At 48.3% G+C, this 17,606-nt stretch overlaps 2 protein-coding genes and 1 non-coding gene across 3 annotated transcripts; 1 reads left to right on the top strand and 2 right to left on the bottom strand.

The window, feature by feature from the left end:
• Positions 1–3,140: 3,140 nt before the first annotated feature.
• Positions 3,141–8,614, bottom strand: LOC125554258 (pumilio homolog 1-like). The gene is made up of 5 exons (XM_048717833.1): positions 6,819–8,614; positions 6,405–6,567; positions 4,727–4,890; positions 3,729–3,987; positions 3,141–3,646 (listed from the first exon to the last, which is right to left on the bottom strand). Exons 1-5 carry the CDS (start codon positions 8,144–8,146, stop codon positions 3,542–3,544), a joined length of 2,019 nt encoding a protein of 672 aa, XP_048573790.1. The 5' UTR covers positions 8,147–8,614; the 3' UTR covers positions 3,141–3,541.
• Positions 8,615–13,177: 4,563 nt separating this feature from the next.
• Positions 13,178–14,150, top strand: LOC125554257 (NDR1/HIN1-like protein 13). The gene has a single exon (XM_048717831.1). The coding sequence runs from the start codon at positions 13,242–13,244 to the stop codon at positions 14,010–14,012; it is 771 nt and encodes a 256-aa protein (XP_048573788.1). The 5' UTR covers positions 13,178–13,241; the 3' UTR covers positions 14,013–14,150.
• A 1,779-nt stretch (positions 14,151–15,929) lies between these two features.
• On the bottom strand, positions 15,930–16,002 carry TRNAR-ACG. Its single transcript has one exon. It is a non-coding gene; the product is annotated as a tRNA-Arg (tRNA).
• Positions 16,003–17,606: the final 1,604 nt, after the last annotated feature.

The following is a 17,606-nucleotide window of genomic DNA, read 5'->3' as shown; positions in this document are numbered from 1 at the left end:
TTGCTAGCTTCCACCGGTGACGGCCGTCCTCCAGCTAAGCTAGCCTCATGCACCGTCTTCTAGCTGGCCTGTTTGCCCCGCCGTTCCACGCCGGTCTCCCTCCGTACGTGGACATTTCAACGTCGGCCGTTGCTCCGGCCAATATCCCTCCACATCTCCTCTCTCTCTCTCTCTCTCTCTCTCACACACACACACGCGCGCGCGCGCGCGCGCTGCCGAGCCAACGTTAGTTGTATTGTATCCACGGTTGAATATTCTCGCCCTATATAAAGGGCCCATTGGCCATTGCATACGCTGTACAGTACTCCAGTGACAGAGACGGACACCATTAATTGATCTTCTCACGTTGCGCGCAATATGGACGGACATGATCCAGCCGCTGCAGGTCCATGGTGGTACCAGGACGACTGCCCCGGCGAGGTCGCGGCCGTTGCACGAGCCGCCGCCGGCGACGACGACGACGACGACTTCCTCGACATGTTGGTCATCAGCTCCGTGCATGCATGTGGCTAGGTTTGGTTGTGTCCTTCCGCAATGCATGATTCATCCTCCTACCTGTACGTGTGTGTGTGTGTGTTCTTGCAGTGAATATCTGCTCGGGACGGGGTGGGAAGCAGGCGCGCCAGCTGTTTCCTGCGGCCGATCTTCGCCACCGCGCGCGCCTCCTGAGCCGCCACCTTCCGAGGACGTGATGGCAGCGCGGCTCTACCACCCAATCGTCAGCGGCGGCGAAAATGCCGGCAACGGCCCGATGGTGAAGAACGAGCCGTCGGCGATGGACACGGAGAGCAAGGGGAAGCTTCCAGCTACGGAGGGCGTGGCCGATGTCAAGGCAAGAACACATGTACTTCCTCCGTCCAAAAAAGTTTATCTCAATCTTGTATCTTACATGGATATATTTAGCATTAACTTGGTACTAAATACATTCATTTGAAGGACAAGTTTTTCCGGACAGGGGAAGTACGCAATTACTATATGCGTGTTTTTCTTAGTTGCTATGTGCATCGAAAATACCCAATGGAACTTGGTGCATCCTAATTGAAAAAAACATTTAAAAATCTAAGAATTTCTTTTACAATGAAATACGAAATTCAGTGTCCGGACTCATTTGCAACTGATGAACGGTAAATTCGAAAAAAAATACTAAAACAATTCAAAAAATTCTGAATTTTTTTAGGTGGAAGATGTTCCAATGCGTGATGTTCGTGCCAAATTTTCAGCTTGCTCAGAGAGCTACTGAATTGGTCAAAACAATATGTGAACAGTAAACTTTCTTACAATCCCAAAATTTGTCTTTTTTTTAGAGCTACTGAAATGTCTTGGCGTTTGCATTTTGTTTTTCGTTTTTTTCACATATTTTTCCAACTTGTGTTCTCCATTTTACTCAACTCTTTTCTGCAAGCACTGAAACGGCGCGACAATAAAAACGGCCGTGCGCACGCACCAATCATGCCGATGCCAGAGGCTGCGCTAATCTAGCCCAGCATGCGCACGCAATTCGTATCTCCGCTTGACTCTCTCATCACCATCATCATCGTCAGGACACAAGCATGGGGAGCGATTCAAGCGGGAGGAGGAAGGCGGCAGCGGCACCAGCGTCAGCATCGGGAAGGCCAAACAGGACAAGGCCGTCTCATCACTCAGAGACGCACAGCAGTACGGAAAAGGTAATACGTGCTCTGCTTTGGCCGCCTCCTCGATCGCCTCGCGTCTCCATCCCCATGCGCATACGATTTTGAACGAACCGTCGCGTCGCCGTGAAATTTTGGCTGTGCAGAGGCGAAGGTGCAAGATCAGTGACCGGCTGAGGGCCCTGCAGCAGCTCGTCCCTGGGTGCGATAAGGTCGGCTCAGACTCGGTGCTCGCCCGGTTTCTGAATTTCACTGTAATTGATCGCCCAGTCTTCTTCTTCATGGCGTTTTGTGAGCTGAAGCTGCAAGTTTCTTATGGCAGGCACCTCGCTCTCATGGACATTTCTCTGTGCTGTGCAGACTAACCAGGAGTCGACGCTGGAGCAGACGATCAAGTACATGAAGTCGCTGCAGCAGCAGGTCCAGGCAATGAACATGAGGCCAACACAAGCCCTGTACCCCATCGTGGCGACGGCATCGGCGCCGGCCGTCATGGTGCCGCCCGCCGCCGGAGGACCTGTCCCGCTCCTGCCTGCAGGGATGGCTCCGTTCGGGGCCATGCTCCCGTGCCCACCTTTACCTTACCACGCCGTGATGGTGCCAGCACCGGTGGCGGCGCCACCATTGTGCCATCCACAGCCGACAGCCCCCGCTGCTCCGGTACCAAAACGCCTCCACGGAGCAGCATTGCAACGAGGGGCAAGGGAGGAGAAGATTGTGAGGCAGAATCAAGCCACTCGGATGGAATGGCTAGCCTAGCTCTAGTGATCGTCTCGGGTTTATATTTGAAATCTTGCGTCTGTAGTTGGATATATTTGAAATCCTTTCAAACTTTCAGTCTTTGTACATGTACTACCTCTGTTTCTAAATGCAAGACGTTTTGGTAGTTTAAATTGAACTGCAAAAACATCTTAAAATAAAGACCGCAAAAAACAACTAGTTTGTACACACGAGGATAACTGTCAAGACCACATCAAAAACCAGTTTGGTTCACAAGAAGAAAACCTTGGAAATGAATCTACACTGCATCTACCTGGTTACTTTTTATCACACGTTGTAGTATCATTTCAGCACACCCACCACAAGTCCACAAGGACTAATGCGCCATACTAGCCCTGGAAATGGTTGTCTCTTAAACCTAGTAACCAAATTTATCCAAGCTAAGTATGCTATCGCCAGGCAAAAGCTTCTTTTAGTCAAATTATCCTTACTAAGCACACCATCTCTCTTAGAAAAAGACAATCAAAAGATTAAAAGATTACGATCTTCAAAGGAACTTCGATGGCCCAAAAGCTACGTCAAAGAAACAATTTGTACCAAGGTAAGAGACCATTGATAGTATTAAGTCGTTCAATTGTGATATACTCATATAATCAATCAGCTTTGGTCCAACAGTATATCGACTGTACTGAATGAAACGCCCGCCATATATACCTTCTGTAACAGGCAAAACAGGTGAGCACTACAATATATTTTCTGTAATACCACAGACATGATCATGATGAGCTATTATTTCATTACCAAAACTGGAGAGAAGAGTTCAAGCAAGTTGGAGTGACCAAAATATATAGCAACTATAGCAACTTGTCCACCATTACTAATTATTCTCCGTCTAACAATCCAAAGGAAAAAGATACAGCAGATACAAAATAGACAACTCGGAAAGCACACGTTTTTTCTTTACAACTCTACACCATCACCATCGGAATAGGCGCCCAGCAAAACGTACATCTCGGATGGCAACACCTGGTAAATTCTACAGAAGTTGACGATGTGTCGAACCTTTCTTGCAGCCAAAAACCACCCTTCTGAACTCAGAAGACCGTGTGCAGATACATCATAGTAAACAGCTAGTGAAACATAAATTGACAACAATACAGATTTCTTTGGCGCTGCAGATTGTACACCTTTCACCTCCTAGAGATGGCTCTAGAGATTCTCTTACAACAGGGACTGGTCCGAAGGGCTTCTTCATGAGGGCGGATTGCTTCAACCAGCGCATTATGGAGATGGCCCTGTCAAGGAAAAACGATAGTGAGCAATATGCATGCTGTAATTTGACGTACTTCGAAAAATCATATGGATCGAAACACTCACCCTGCTGTTAACAAGGGCAGTATGAATGACATAGTTCGCAAAAGGGTCTTGCAGCAGTTGTTCAAAATGAGGCACTGAAATCAGGTCAAACACTATGGCAGCTTTGTCTTCATCTGAGAAGACCTTCAGGCATTTCTCCACCACATTGCTGCTCACTTTTTGCTTTGAGAGATAAACATAACTTCCTTCAAACTGAGATGCCAGGTGTGCATTTGCAGAAGGAATTTTCTGGTCCAGGACATACTGTACCACATAATTGCTGAAACAAGGGGAAATAGGCAACAACTTTAGTTTTATCAGAGTTAATATAGTTTACATGTTGCCAAACACATGCTTGAAAAATACCAAGTTAATCTCATGACAGAGAAACGAAACACATGATGGAGATACATTCACTACTTGCCAAAAGATAAATCTGGTTGGGGATGTCTAACTCTCAGATTATACAAGGGAGCAAGAAAAAAAGAATTGAAGGTATTACAACAAAGGTTGGGTTCATGTAATCAGGGCACAGTTCATTCCATTATCAGCACCCTTATTGTATTGTCTGTGAAATGCACAGACCGTGAAGACTAATTACTGTTACATGTTATCGCCTGAAAATGAGTTGAATCTAGAGCAACAGAAACTATGGGAAAATAAGATTTTTAAGGTTAAGGGGCTAATCAAGCTGATGGTGTGAAGATATGGTTCTTCTGAGAAGGGAGGTGAAGATAACTCTTACTCCAGCAAAAGATCAGTTAATGATATAATGCGAGCAACGAGCAACAATATCAAAAAAGTATTATCAGTATAAGCTGGATATTCTTCCCTTTAATTAAATCCACCAGTAATATGAATCTATATATCTAGTGTTGATAACATGTCACTGATAAGATCTCTACAAGTAAGCAGACAAGTAAAACTGCTTCACAAAAGAATTGGGAAGACATAGTGCAAGAATGTTCCTTTATAAATAGCATAAAGTACAAGATAATAAAGAGGAAGGGTGGGTTTACCCAAATGGATCTTGAGCGAGCTGAAAGGCATGAGCACACACTTCCACAATTAGCTTCGCCTGATATTCACCACGTGCACTAGTTATGCACTTTTGTAAAACACAGCAGCCATGGCGATGTATTGCCATCTCAAAACAGTGAGTTGCAGCAGCCTCAAATATGAACTGTCCAAAGAGAGTAGAATAAATCAATAAATACATCACAGATGATAACGATATAATCAAATCAAGCAAGATAACTGCATAGCTTCATACACTTGCATAAGAATTCCATAACACACTACTAATTTACCCAACATGCTCACCACTAGATATGACGTTCAAAATGACATTGAGTTATTGACAGTTTGTAAGGCGATCATACTTGCTCCATAAATAAATTTCTATACGTTGGCATTTGCCATTGGATAATGTAAGTGCAGAATATACTTGTATAAGTTCTGGTACATTAACTTCACGATCGAGATATTCCCATGTTAAAAGAAAACTTAGCATCAATCAAATATTCCTGCTGATATTAGTCTTGCGGGTTATTCTCCAACACAAGGTACGTTCAGAAATATGTAGAAGACAATAGAAGAATAAAGGGATGCATGATATAATAATCATAGTCGAGTACAAGGAGAGGGGGGGACTCAAAGGGTCACACCAAACCAACATCGTTAAGATGATTATGCAATAAATTAGTCCACTGAGAACCTAAACACTCGTAATTTAGTTAAGCATAACCACAATTAGGTTTTGGATTATTTTAGGACGTGATTTTTTTAATGTCACGATCTGGTAACTTAAATTCAGGTCATATTTTAGGTCTCCCTAGTCGTCCAGACCCCAAGTATAACACATACATACAAATAAGATCTGGTAACTTAAACACAAGGTACGTTCAGAAATATGTAAAAGACAACAGAAGAATAAAGGAATGCACATGATATAATAATCAAAGTCAAGTACAAGGGGGGGAGGGGGGGCTCAAGGGTCACACCAAACCAACATCGTTAGGATGATTATGCTAGAAATTAGTCCACTGGAGAACCTAAACACTAGTAATTTAGTTAAGCATAACCACAATTAGGTTTTGGATTATTTTAGGACGTGAATTTTTTTAATGTCCCGATCTGTTAACTTAAATTCAGGTCATTTTTTAGTTATCCCTAGCCGTCCAGATCCCAAGTATCACAGATACATAAAAATAAGACCTAGTACTACCTACCTCAAAGTCCTAGGTACCTTTTGTATATACAGTGATGCTTATGGAATTAGGATAACAATCAGCAAACACAGTCTCCTGAATATTGGCTAGCGCATATAAACTGCTAATGAAACTCTTTCAAAGATAAACTTCTAAGATTATGCACATACTGATGTACAGGTATAGTTTTTGTTCATCTGCCGGCAAATTTACATAATGTAAGTAAACACGGAACAACGTGTTATAAATTCAAGCCAACATACTTCTTATGAGTTTATGCACATGTGTAGGTTCAAGTACTTCAATATTTAATTTGCACTAGATTGTGCAGGTTGCATGGTAGGTCCACAGAACATAGCTGATAAATTCATTGTCATGGTGCTGATTCTCAAACTTATGGAGTGTATTTGTTAAAAAAAATGATAACTAATAATTGCTCAAAGTCAGTTATATGACTAAAAATAGCTATGTAAGTACTATTATGTACCTTGTTCTCCTCTGCACCAAAGTTTGACAAGCACTTCTGTATGACATGATTACCATTGAGATCATTGACAAGATGCATGAAGCCTGGCTGTAGGGCCGAAATAATGAGCACGATCTGCTTCCTGATCTTAACAGTCTCTATCAATTTCTGAACTGCCCTTGTGCTGAAACAAATCACAACAACCAAATCATCACCAATCATTTGCATGCATTTAGTAACAAAAGGGGTTTATGTTGCAATGTAAGCATCATTTCACACTTCTACTGCCAGTGCACTTCCTTATCCAAACACAAATTGCAGCAATCTCAAAATACAGTAATAATTTGTGACAATTGGTTAGCAAGTAAAATTACTTCTAATTTCAGGATCATGGTGCAGTTAATTGATCAGTTTAGGCAAGAGAAGGTAAATTACCCATGAGAGTTCACAGAGATTCTCAGCAGCTTCACAGGATCCTCCGTCAGCACGGCAATGATCCTCAGCCTCTGATCCTCATCACACACATCCAGAAGCTTCTGAATGAGATAGTTGGCAAACGAGTTGATCATGAGCTCTGCCATGTGGTCAATGATTCCTTCGAAAATCACATCCACGTGTTGTTTCCCTTCCTCAAACTTCTGCTGCAGGAACCGGCAGCCATTCTGGTCCTTGGCCATGAAGTAGATGTACCCCTTAACTCCAACCATGTTCTCATACCTCAGCATCCTAGGACTCTCCATCTCCAGTGCCCTGTTGTTGTTGGCATGCTGCTGAAACCTCCTGTCCTTGGCACGGTGGAGAACAGGCATGTTCTTCTTGCCATCGAAATTCTGACCATCCTCGCGGCGAAACGCCTCCATCTGATTATTCATGCCGCCTTTCATGTAGCGATTGCCGGTATGCACAGGCACGCCGTACTCGCAGTGCAGTTTGGGTGAACGGGCTGCTCCACCACGGGGATCAAGGGCAATCGAGCCAGTCCCAACAAACCCCCAGTTGTGCTGTTCTGCGGCAGCCTGCCCAGGAAGCATGAAGGGCTCGGGGTGAGCATGAGCAGGGTGCACCAGGCCCTGTCCCCAACCAATGCCGGTGCCGTTTGCTGTCCTATTGTACATGAAGCCGTTCATGTTGACCTCCAGGCCGCCGGGGTGGCCGCCCAGGCCGACGTCCGGTCCGAGCGCGAAGCGGTAGCCGGCCGCCATGGCCTGCTCGTTCACCAGGGGCTCGCCAGGAACCGAGGAGCCCGGCGCCCCAAAGGGGTAGCCATAGTAGGCGGCGCCACGCGCCGCAGAGAAGTCCGCCGGGGCGCCGTTGCCGACGGGCGTGGGCTGGGGCGCGGCGGGCGCGTCCTCGACGAGCAGGCAGCGGAGCTGGTTGGCCAGCCACTGCTTCTCCGGGTCGTCGACGGGCTGCACGAGCGGGGACGGCGCGGCGGCGACGAAGGGGCTCGAGGGATGCAGGGGCGCCGGGCAGACGCGGAGCGGCGGGTGGTACGCGCCCCCGCCGCCGCCGCCGCCCTGGTGATCACCGTCGTCGCGGCGGTTGACGACGACGGCGTAGCAGGCGTCGTCGGCGCGGCGGGGCGACGCGGCGTAGCGCGGCGGCGCGAACCCGTGACGGCGGTCGCCGCCGCCATGGCCCTGGGAGAGCGCGCCGCCGCCGCCGGCCCGGTGCGCCTGCGGGGAGGTGACCTGGGGGATCTCGCTGAGGAGCAAGTCCATCTCTTTCTCCTCGGGGCGCTCGTCCGCCGCCGGGCCCTTCATCGCCAGATCAAACACCAAACGCCCGACGGAACCAGAACGGAGAGGAGGCGGAGGCGGAGGAGAAGAAGAGAAGAGAGAATCCGATCGGAGATTGCAAGAGGAGGGGGCGGGGGCGGGCGGGATCGGCGGGGAATCCGCGGATCGGGAGCGGGGATCGGGAGCAGGGGTTAGCAGTGGTGCATTGGGAGGCGGATGGGGCGGAGGGGAGGGGAGGAGGCCGGTGAGGCATGCAAAAGAGGGGAGAGGAGGGAGGCGTTGGTGGGTTTATATACCCAATTGACTCGGCGTAGGGCTTCCCTTCCTTCCCCTTGGCTGGCTTGGCCATCCTCCCCCCTCCTCCCTGCTCCCTCAGCTCTTCCCCTTCCTCCGCACTGCTGGCTGGATTGGACGACTGACCGGAGGGGACGAGCGTACCACCGTATTATTTTTCTTACTTTTTAATTTTTTTACCAACAGATATAGACGATCTTTCTACCCGCCGCATGGATTTTAACCGCACCAGATCTGGGATCGATCCTTTCTGTTTCGGCTTTGGGTAATCCATCCATCCATTGTTCCCTCAAAAAAAAAAAAAATACACCCACCCATTGCTGCTGCTACAACTACCACTACCATCTCTCCCCCTTTGAATTTTGTGCTACTAATTGGGATAGAACCTGCCTTACATGACACGCTAGTCTTGTTGCGCATTTTAAAATGCTCGCATGTCTATTTGTGTTACGTGGTTTCTTTTTTAGGGGCCGTTTATGCTATTTACAATTTTCGACGATGAAACTTTGAAAAAAATACTTTTTGGCATAACTCTACGACTCGGTACACTTTGCGTCATCTTTTTGTTCCTACGACTTTAGGTTGGGTTCTGCTATCTCACGAGAACGACAAAAGAACTTGTTATGATAAAGTGGAAACTAATTATGATACTGGCGATGGTAGCTCGAAGAAAAGAGTTATCTTGAGTGTGTCAGTACAATTTTGATGATGCAACGCTAAGAACTTATACTATGCACCTTCTCATTTTTTTTCTACGGCTTTTTAGGTCCACTTTTCGTGGTATCGTGAATCTAAACAAAAAGTACTTGATCACCCGGCGCAAACGTAAGGAAACGTAGAACAAAAGACACCCTACTGCTAGAAAACCAGATTATTGTTTACGGAAAGTCCAAATTGCCATACAACGGAAGTAAAGCAGACAAAACAAAACAAAAAAACAAAACTGAAAGCCCGACACGTTTACTTCACTCAATCCGTGTTACCTACAATAGACTAGAAGAAACCGCAACGTAATACTCGTGCACGCACACGAGTGAATGTTATTGGTCTCTTTTTGTGTTGAAATGTTTTGGATTTCTGAGTTTAACTTGCCATGAAAATGTTGCATGTTGATTTTACGTAGTTTTTATAGTTGAAAGCTTTTTTTGGTTTTGGGGGTAAAAAATAATGTTTCCTCAAGTGGAGTTGAATGTTTTCGTTCACGTAACCTCAAAAGCTCACCAACCAGTTGGATGCTAAACAGTTAGAATATCCTTTTTGCGAAAAGTAAGTGCTTTTGTCAACCGGTGTTTCTTCTTGTACTTAGACAACAATGGCATTGTCTTTCTTCAGTTTTGGTTGCACTCCTGGGAACGGCGGGATTTGTAGAGAGGCTAAGAAGAATCATTCTAACGTGAAAACTAGGTATGATACTAAGGATGGTAGTTCGAAGATGGGAGTTATCTACTTATCTTAAGTGTGTCACTACAGTTTTGATGATGCGATAAACCAGAAGAAACCAATTATATATAGACATAACATGTGAAAAACATAACCAGCATGTGATGGTGGGCGCGCAAAACCAGCCCTCGCGCACGAGTGAATGATATTGGTCTCTTTTCGTGTCGAAATATCTTAAATTTATGAGCTTGACTTGCCATGAAGCGTTCATATAGTTTTTTAGTTGAAATTGGCTATTTTATATTTTTTGGGGTTGAAAATAATGTTTTCTCAAGTGGACTTGAGTTCTTTGTTTCATCACGTAACCTCAAAGTTGGCCAACATGTTGGATGCTGAGCATTTAGAATATCATTTTTGCAAAAGGTAACTGTTTTATCAACCAGTGTTTCTTTTTATACTTCGACAACAATGACATTGTCTTTCTTTAGTTCCGCTGGCCACTCTATGGTAACGAGGGAATTTGTAGAGAGGCTTAAGAAGAAACATTCTAAGGGAGTACAAAAGAAGCTATCTACTCGGCTTGGTGACGATCTTGGTTTTGTGCTTCTTCTCTACAGCATTGTTGTATCTTCGCGTGGGTGTCCGCGTTGCCCGGTGTTGCCTTCTTTGGGCTGCGGAGACGGTTTTAGCCTGGTTTTTCATTACAAAAAATTACGAGATTGGTTTTTCATTAATTAATCAAGCAATCCTCTTCTTTTCTAATGAATCAAGATTCTTAGAGGCCGACTTAAAAAAACTATCTACTTTTTTACATGCCCGCCAAACAAAAGTGCAAGGAGCAAGTGGGCTAAACTGCTCTCCCTTGCTATAAATAAAATAAAGAGTAGAAAGAGACAGATATGACACTTGGCTGTTGGCTAATCCAGACGAGGAAAAGGAGAGCAGAGACTTGCCCGTGTGGCGACTCCAACAGCTCTGCTCAGTGCACCAGATGGACAATCGTTCACGCAGTCTCTGCCCAAGTACATGACTTTTTTATTTTTATTTTTTTGGCAACGAGCTAGTAGAGATTATGCGGCGAAGGTACAAGTTTAGCTACTTTAGTACGTGCATTTTTTCCGGGAATTAAAAATGTGACAGGTTAAGAGACCCACCCAACTATTTTAAGGAAATATTTCCTCCATGCTTGCTAGCCATGCGATCCTTCGTCTTCATGCACCACTGACCAAGTCACATCGTGCGTTTCCAGTTCTGCACACCAGCATTGATTTTTCATTAGAGGGTCTACTTCATTGCAGCAAGAATATTTTTTCTTTTAGTGCAGTTAATGGATGTTAATTGCCATCCATGAAGGGCATTCGATTCGTCAGTTGAGAACGTTTGGCGAGTGGGATTAGTGGAGTGGTATACAATGGTTAAAATTCACCACAGTACTACAGTAGTAGTAATATTTTTCTTCAAACATATTGTGAGAGTTTTTCTTTAAACGAGGATAGAATCTCTGCCACATTTCCGGAAGAGCCAGGGGAGGATATACGGGGGAGCAATGCTACATCTATGCAAGGGCATCTTTAACGTGGATACGCAAACCGCCCACATGCGTTAGGACCGTGAAAGTCATTCAACATGGGTATGTGTCGGTCCGCGCCGCGGTCTGGACGCATTTTCTCCTGTAAATGGAAGACAAAATAAGAGGAGATTTGCGGGAGTCCGGACAGTACATAGGATTGTGACACCCACGGCCCACCCAATCCTCCCTCTCAGTCCCATTTCCTTTCACTTTGCCCCTTCTCCTCCTTACTTTGTATCCGCACCCTCGACCTCCGCCGTCATTATTGTACGTCTCCGGCCGTCATAGAGGCATTGTCGGACGTCCGCAACCAGCATCGACGCGCCCGCTCGCCTTTACAACGGAGTTGTCCACGCTGAAGTCGTTTCTACCCAGATACGCTCCGCCCCGCCGTCGACGACCTCCATGGCGAACACCACGCACGACAGGTGTTTGGTCAAATGCCATTGAATTTTTTTTCAAATGTTATGTAGTTTTTTAGAGTACGAAGGATGGTGAGCTACTCGACCATGGAGGATGAGTTGTTGTGCGATGCGTGGTTGGCCGTATCCGCGGAATTCGTAGGCAGGAGAAGAGGGGTGACCTTATGGCAGCAAGTGCATGAAAAGTTTCGTGCACAAAATCACATTGCAACCTACAACATGTTCATCATTCAACAGCTCAAACGTGAGTTCGTTATCGTATTGTTGGTACACTATCCAGACCAACGTCATCATGTTTTGTGACGTGGTTCGTCAGCTCGAGACAATGTGGCCATTGCACGGGGCAGAGGACGAGACGTAACTTTTGCTTCCTCTTGCTCAACTTATTGATTGATTCATTCACTCAACGTTGGTTTGGTCTACGCATTATATGTAGCCCGCACGCACTGCGTGGTGCACCACAATACAGAGGGACGGTCATTTACGTGCACACAATGTTGGATGAAGCTGAAGGGAGAGTATGTGTGGAACAACATGATCCGTTGATGAAAAACTTGTTGGACATACGGAATCTAGTCGAATCTGAGACATTGTTGTACTAGGCTTAATTTGCATGCTATGTATGAGTGATTTGTGCTATTTTCTATCCGAACTTTAATGAATATTAGTCGGTTTGCATGAATTTCATTCAGTTTGTCTAAATACGGATTGAAATGTATGCGGACAACGTTGGATGGAGGCCTCCCGCATCCGTATCCGTGGATGGATGCGGGAGGAAATCTGCGGGTTGCCATTGGAGATTCTCTAAGTTTTTTTGGAGGAAATTAGGAAGGGGGGCCATCCAATTGAATTCAGAGGCCGCGAGAGATTTGTTATACGCAGATTACGTAAGGGGCCGATCTTTCCGTTGCTTTCCGACTCTTGGCAAAAATGATTGTTGGCATCGACGCATGATTTTGGAACACTCGGGCATTTCATTTGTGACACACCGATCTCAGATGATCTCTACTAGTAGTATAAAATAAAAGAAGGTGTGGCCAAATCCTATCTAGGTATATCTCACTCAATCAAACAGAATAACAGGGAGTGCAAAGAAGAAGAGAAATAACATGAACCTCTAGGTAAAATCAATGACATATAAATTAGATAGATTTTGTTAATCCTCGCTAGATAGACTTTGCTAATTCTCATTATCAGTCGCAAAACATAATCTCCATTAGATGAGAAACTAGCAAATTCGCGAGAAACAATACGATCAGGGCGCGACGGCCGTTGCGACGAGCCTTGAGCGGTGGTGCGTGCCACCCGCCAACAATAGGCATGTCGCCAAAACCGTGGCGCGCACGGGCGCTCCCCCCGGTTTCCCTCCAAATCGGGCCCTCCGCCCGCCTCATGCGACGTCCTCCGCCAGCTCCCTCCCGCCCCCTCGCACCTCGCCGTCCTCTTTCCTTCCATGGCGGAGAGGGCGCTCCCGCCGCCCGTGCCCGAGCAGGCCTCCGCCGCCCTCGCCCAGCTCAGGGCCCCGCCGCACGAGACGTACGTCGTCAAGGTCCAGAAGGACCAGATATACCGCGTGCCGCCTCCCGAGAACGCCTACCTCGCCGAGCGGTACCGCGCGGAGCGCGCCGGCGGCGGCAAGAGCGGCGGCGGCTCCGCGTGCTCCACGCCCCTCCTGCTCACGCTCGCCCTGGCGGCCGCCGCGGTGCTGCTCCTGGGCGCCAGCGTCTGGCTCTCCGTCGTGGTGATGCGGCCGGCCCCGCCGAGCTTCTCCGTGAACAGGCTCTCCGTGCGCAACGCGTCGGCGCAGCGCCACGCGGAGGTGGACTACGACTTCTTCCTCACGGCGGTCAACCCCAACAAGGTGACCGCGCTGTGGTACAAGGACGGGGGCGCGGCCAGGCTGCTGCACCGGGGCACGGCCCTGGCCAAGGCCGCGGACGTGGGCACGCCAGAGGACGGCGGCGTGGACGCCAAGGACTTCAACGTGCTGCTGCGCGGCGGCGGCGGCCACGCGACACCCAAGGCGGTGGAGAAGGCGCTCGGGGGGTCCAAGAAGGAGGCCGTGGCGCTGGAGCTCGCCGTGGAGTTCCCCGTGCAGGTGCACGTGGGCGCGCTCGCGTTCGCGGCCAAGAGGCTGGCCGTGGCGTGCGAGATGAGAACGGCGGGGCTAGGGAAGCACGTGCACATTCCGTCGCAGAAGTGCAGGAGCAGCTTCGGGAAGTGACCGACGCCGACCGCCGCCGCGCCGAGGTGGCGCGCCGGCGCTTTGTGCATAGTGGGATCGAGGGCCGAACGGACGGGCAGTGGTGGGATCGTACGTGTACGCCGCGTGTAAATGTGTCTTGTAGCTCGTGCTTGATGACTCTCGAGGCTCTTTGTGTGCAAATATGTGTAAGTTGTTACTAACCGGAATCTGGGACTTGCTGGACTTGTGTATAATCATGGAAGATTGTTCGCTCGTGATACATGCTACCTGCTGTTGTGATCATCTAACCCATATGTCCGGACTGTCCGGCACCTTTCGAACACAATCCATATATGGGACGGATTTGAGTCTACTTGGACGCATCCGTCATGTCGCATTGACGGACGGACGCGAAAATACTTTGGTCCGTCAAGGGAGGTCACCGATTTGGTGGCCGCATTCATGGCGTGGGTCGGTGCGTCATCCGAGGAGCCAAGAACCTAGCTATTTAAGCCGAACGGCGAGGGCAAACCCTAGCTGCCACATCCCACCCACTTTCCTCTCGTCCCCGCCGCCATTGCTTCCCCGTATGTGCCCCCTTCCGCTCCGACCCTTGCTATCAGTCATGGTTCGACAGAAGCCGGAGCGTTGGGCAGAGATAGCGGCCGAGATGGGCGTTGTCAAGTAACGTCATGTCGCATTGCGTCGGCATGGAGGGCATGGAGGAGCAGGCGCCGCGCATGGAGGAGGCGGAGGCGGAACGGTTGGAGCGCGAAGCAAGCGGGTGCTGCCGCCCGCGTGACGCTCGTCGTCGATCTCGGCCCCGTGGTCGAAAACCAAGCCATCCTCGGCTCGCTTTAGTCCGAGCGGGAGGTGGCGGCGAGTCGCCGCCTTATCCACTTGCGCGAAGTGAGGCAGGAGCGGCTCTTTGCGGACAATGACGGGGAGGAGGAAACGCCGGAGATTCGCCATGCCGCCTGACCACGAGGTTGGCGGCTCCAGCAAGAGGGTCATCCACATCTTCGACGACGGCGAGTAGTTCTAGGATATCTTGCCTTTTGAACATAGCTTGTGTGTTTCATACATGGTGTAGGTGCGACCAAACAAACGTTGCACGAAGCAGCATGAGAACGAGGATTTGCAGATGTGGGATGTGGTTGCAACCGTGGATAAACAAGGGGTGACCGGCTTCACATCCGTGAACATACAGGGGGTCGTATTTGCTCAGGCTGTACATAAATTTTTATCTACTGCCCTGCCCGGTCATGCCGAGCATTTTGACACGTTGTGCAAGCAGCATGCCGGGAGCCGGTAAAAACGTATGGAAGCACAGTGGGAGGGGAGGACACTGCTCCTGTCGCCTTGTCGAGAGAGCGTGAGCAGTGCCTCACTTGTGTGTCCTTCTTGTCGTTGGTCGACGCGACGCGGACGTGCTCGGCCGGCGGCGATCCTGGATCGTACTAGCACGAAGTACTACCCCTGCAAGGACGCACGGCTGGCGACGGTCCGGTCAGCGCGCCTATCTCCTAGCACGACATTCGCCAGCCGTCGGTTTGTCACCATGCTCGACAGCCGAGTCGACCGACGCGCACGCCCTCTCGGTCGCCGCGTCGCCAATTAAGGCTCGGGCGGTCGGTCCTGTCGCCGCGCCATTGGCTGCCTGCCCTCGTCTACCCCCTGAACTGGAGTAGTGCTAGTTGACGACGCCCGTCGTTGACAGGTGCCGATCCGTCACATCCGCGTTCCTCCCTCGGCCCCGGCAAGCCGGTGTGGGCGGTGGACCGGAGAACGGGACAAGTAATTCTCGAAACAAGTGCTGCGCAAGGCTAGTGACTATGGGAGAGAGACTCGGGGAAACCGTGGGTAAAACAAAATGTTCGTCGCAGGAGCTTCGAAGCACGCCCGGTAGGTTTTTTTATGTAAAAATAAGAATGTGCAAAACAAAAAAGTACAAACCGACTCCGCTGGGGATCGAACCCAGAATCTCTGGTTTCGTAGACCAGCGCCTTATCCATTGGGCCACGGAGTCCTTGCTGTAATTTCAGCAGGTCTGCATTGACAACTTCGGATCGGTTCTCCTAATGGCACGACTTGATCCAGTCCTGCAAACACTTCTGTAAAACGCAGCGAAGCACGAACTGGGTAATTTGCTGAAAACTGACCGTTCAGGTTACTTAGGCTAAAAAAATATAGCAAGGCTCAAAAAAGAAGACCATCCGAGGTACTTCTATCCATGACTCTAAGTTGGTGGCATACCCGAAAATATAAAGATCATGTTCTTTTGAAACACAGTACAAATACATATGTTTACGTATGTGAACATACTCCCTACCATTATGAGCATTTTCAGTTTTGACTGGTTTTAAATAGCGGATTGGGGTCTGCGTAGCGGAATGCGGATAGCGGGAGATATTGCGGGCGCTATGTCCACGTAGCGGATTTGTAAAAACACTATATTATTGTGTATATTTATATATCATTAACAAAAAGTACTGACATTTAATTTGAGTAGTACCGGACACTACTGCGCTAGCGCTATTGCGTGCTATCTCCGTTATTTGGAACTATACGTGGCTTGTAACTTGGCCTTTATTATGTGAAAATGGGACACATATTGCCAAGCAAAAAAAATACTAGTAAATAGATCTTGAGATTTATAAAGTTTCCACATGCATTTTCTAATTGATGGGCACATCATAATACTAAAAGAATAGCACCCATACAGTCTGGATTACTTCTAGAAAATGGAGCACCTGATCTGGTAGATTTTGAAATAGACACCTCATAATCGACATGCATATTATAGCACTGAAAGAAAACCGCCTAGAAGTCGGAACATATCTAAAAAAAATACAAGCACATGTGCCCCTACAATGATCCCCTAAGCAAGTAAGGTAGGATCTAACGCACTTATTGCTAATGGCCAATGGTGATGGTGAAATGCTTGTTGTAAAGTAGCCAACAATGTAAGGCTTCTTTCCAATGCATGGGTGCTTAGATGAGGTGCTAAGTGCATTAAAAATCTTAGCAACTAGTCCCTCCCCCTCTTGTTGGGTTTCGTAGTAATTTCAAAAAAATCCTACGCACACGCAAGATCATGGTGATGCATAGCAACGAGAGGGGGAGAGTGTGATCTACGTACCCTTGTAGATCGACAACGGAAGCGTTAACTTGGTTGATGTAGTCGTACGTCTCCACGGCCCGACCGATCAAGCACCGAAACTACGGCACCTTCGAGTTCTAGCACACGTTCAGCTCGATGACGATCCCCGGACTCCGATCCAGCAAAGTGTCGGGGAAGAGTTCCATCAGCACGACGGCGTGGTGACGATCTTGATGTACTACCGTCGCAGGGCTTCGCCTAAGCACTGCTACAATATTATCGAGATCTATGGTGGAAGGGGGCACCGCACACGGCCAAGAATATGATCACGTGGATCAACTTGTGTCTCTAGGGGTGCCCCGTGCCTCCGTATATAAAGGCTCAAAGGGGGGGCTAGCCGGCCAAGAGGTGACGCGCCAGGAGGAGTCCTAGTAGGACTCCCCCCTTTCCTAGTTAGAATAGGATTCGTGAAGGGGGGAAAGAGAGAGAGAAGGAAGGGGGGCGCCGGCCCCCTCTCTCCTTGTCCTATT

The sequence above is a fragment of the Triticum urartu genome, chromosome 4, assembly GCF_003073215.2.
Source record: "Triticum urartu cultivar G1812 chromosome 4, Tu2.1, whole genome shotgun sequence".
NCBI lineage: Eukaryota > Viridiplantae > Streptophyta > Magnoliopsida > Poales > Poaceae > Triticum > Triticum urartu.
The sequence above is the reverse complement of the archived record's forward strand: the minus strand, read 5'-3'. Positions and strand labels throughout refer to the sequence as shown.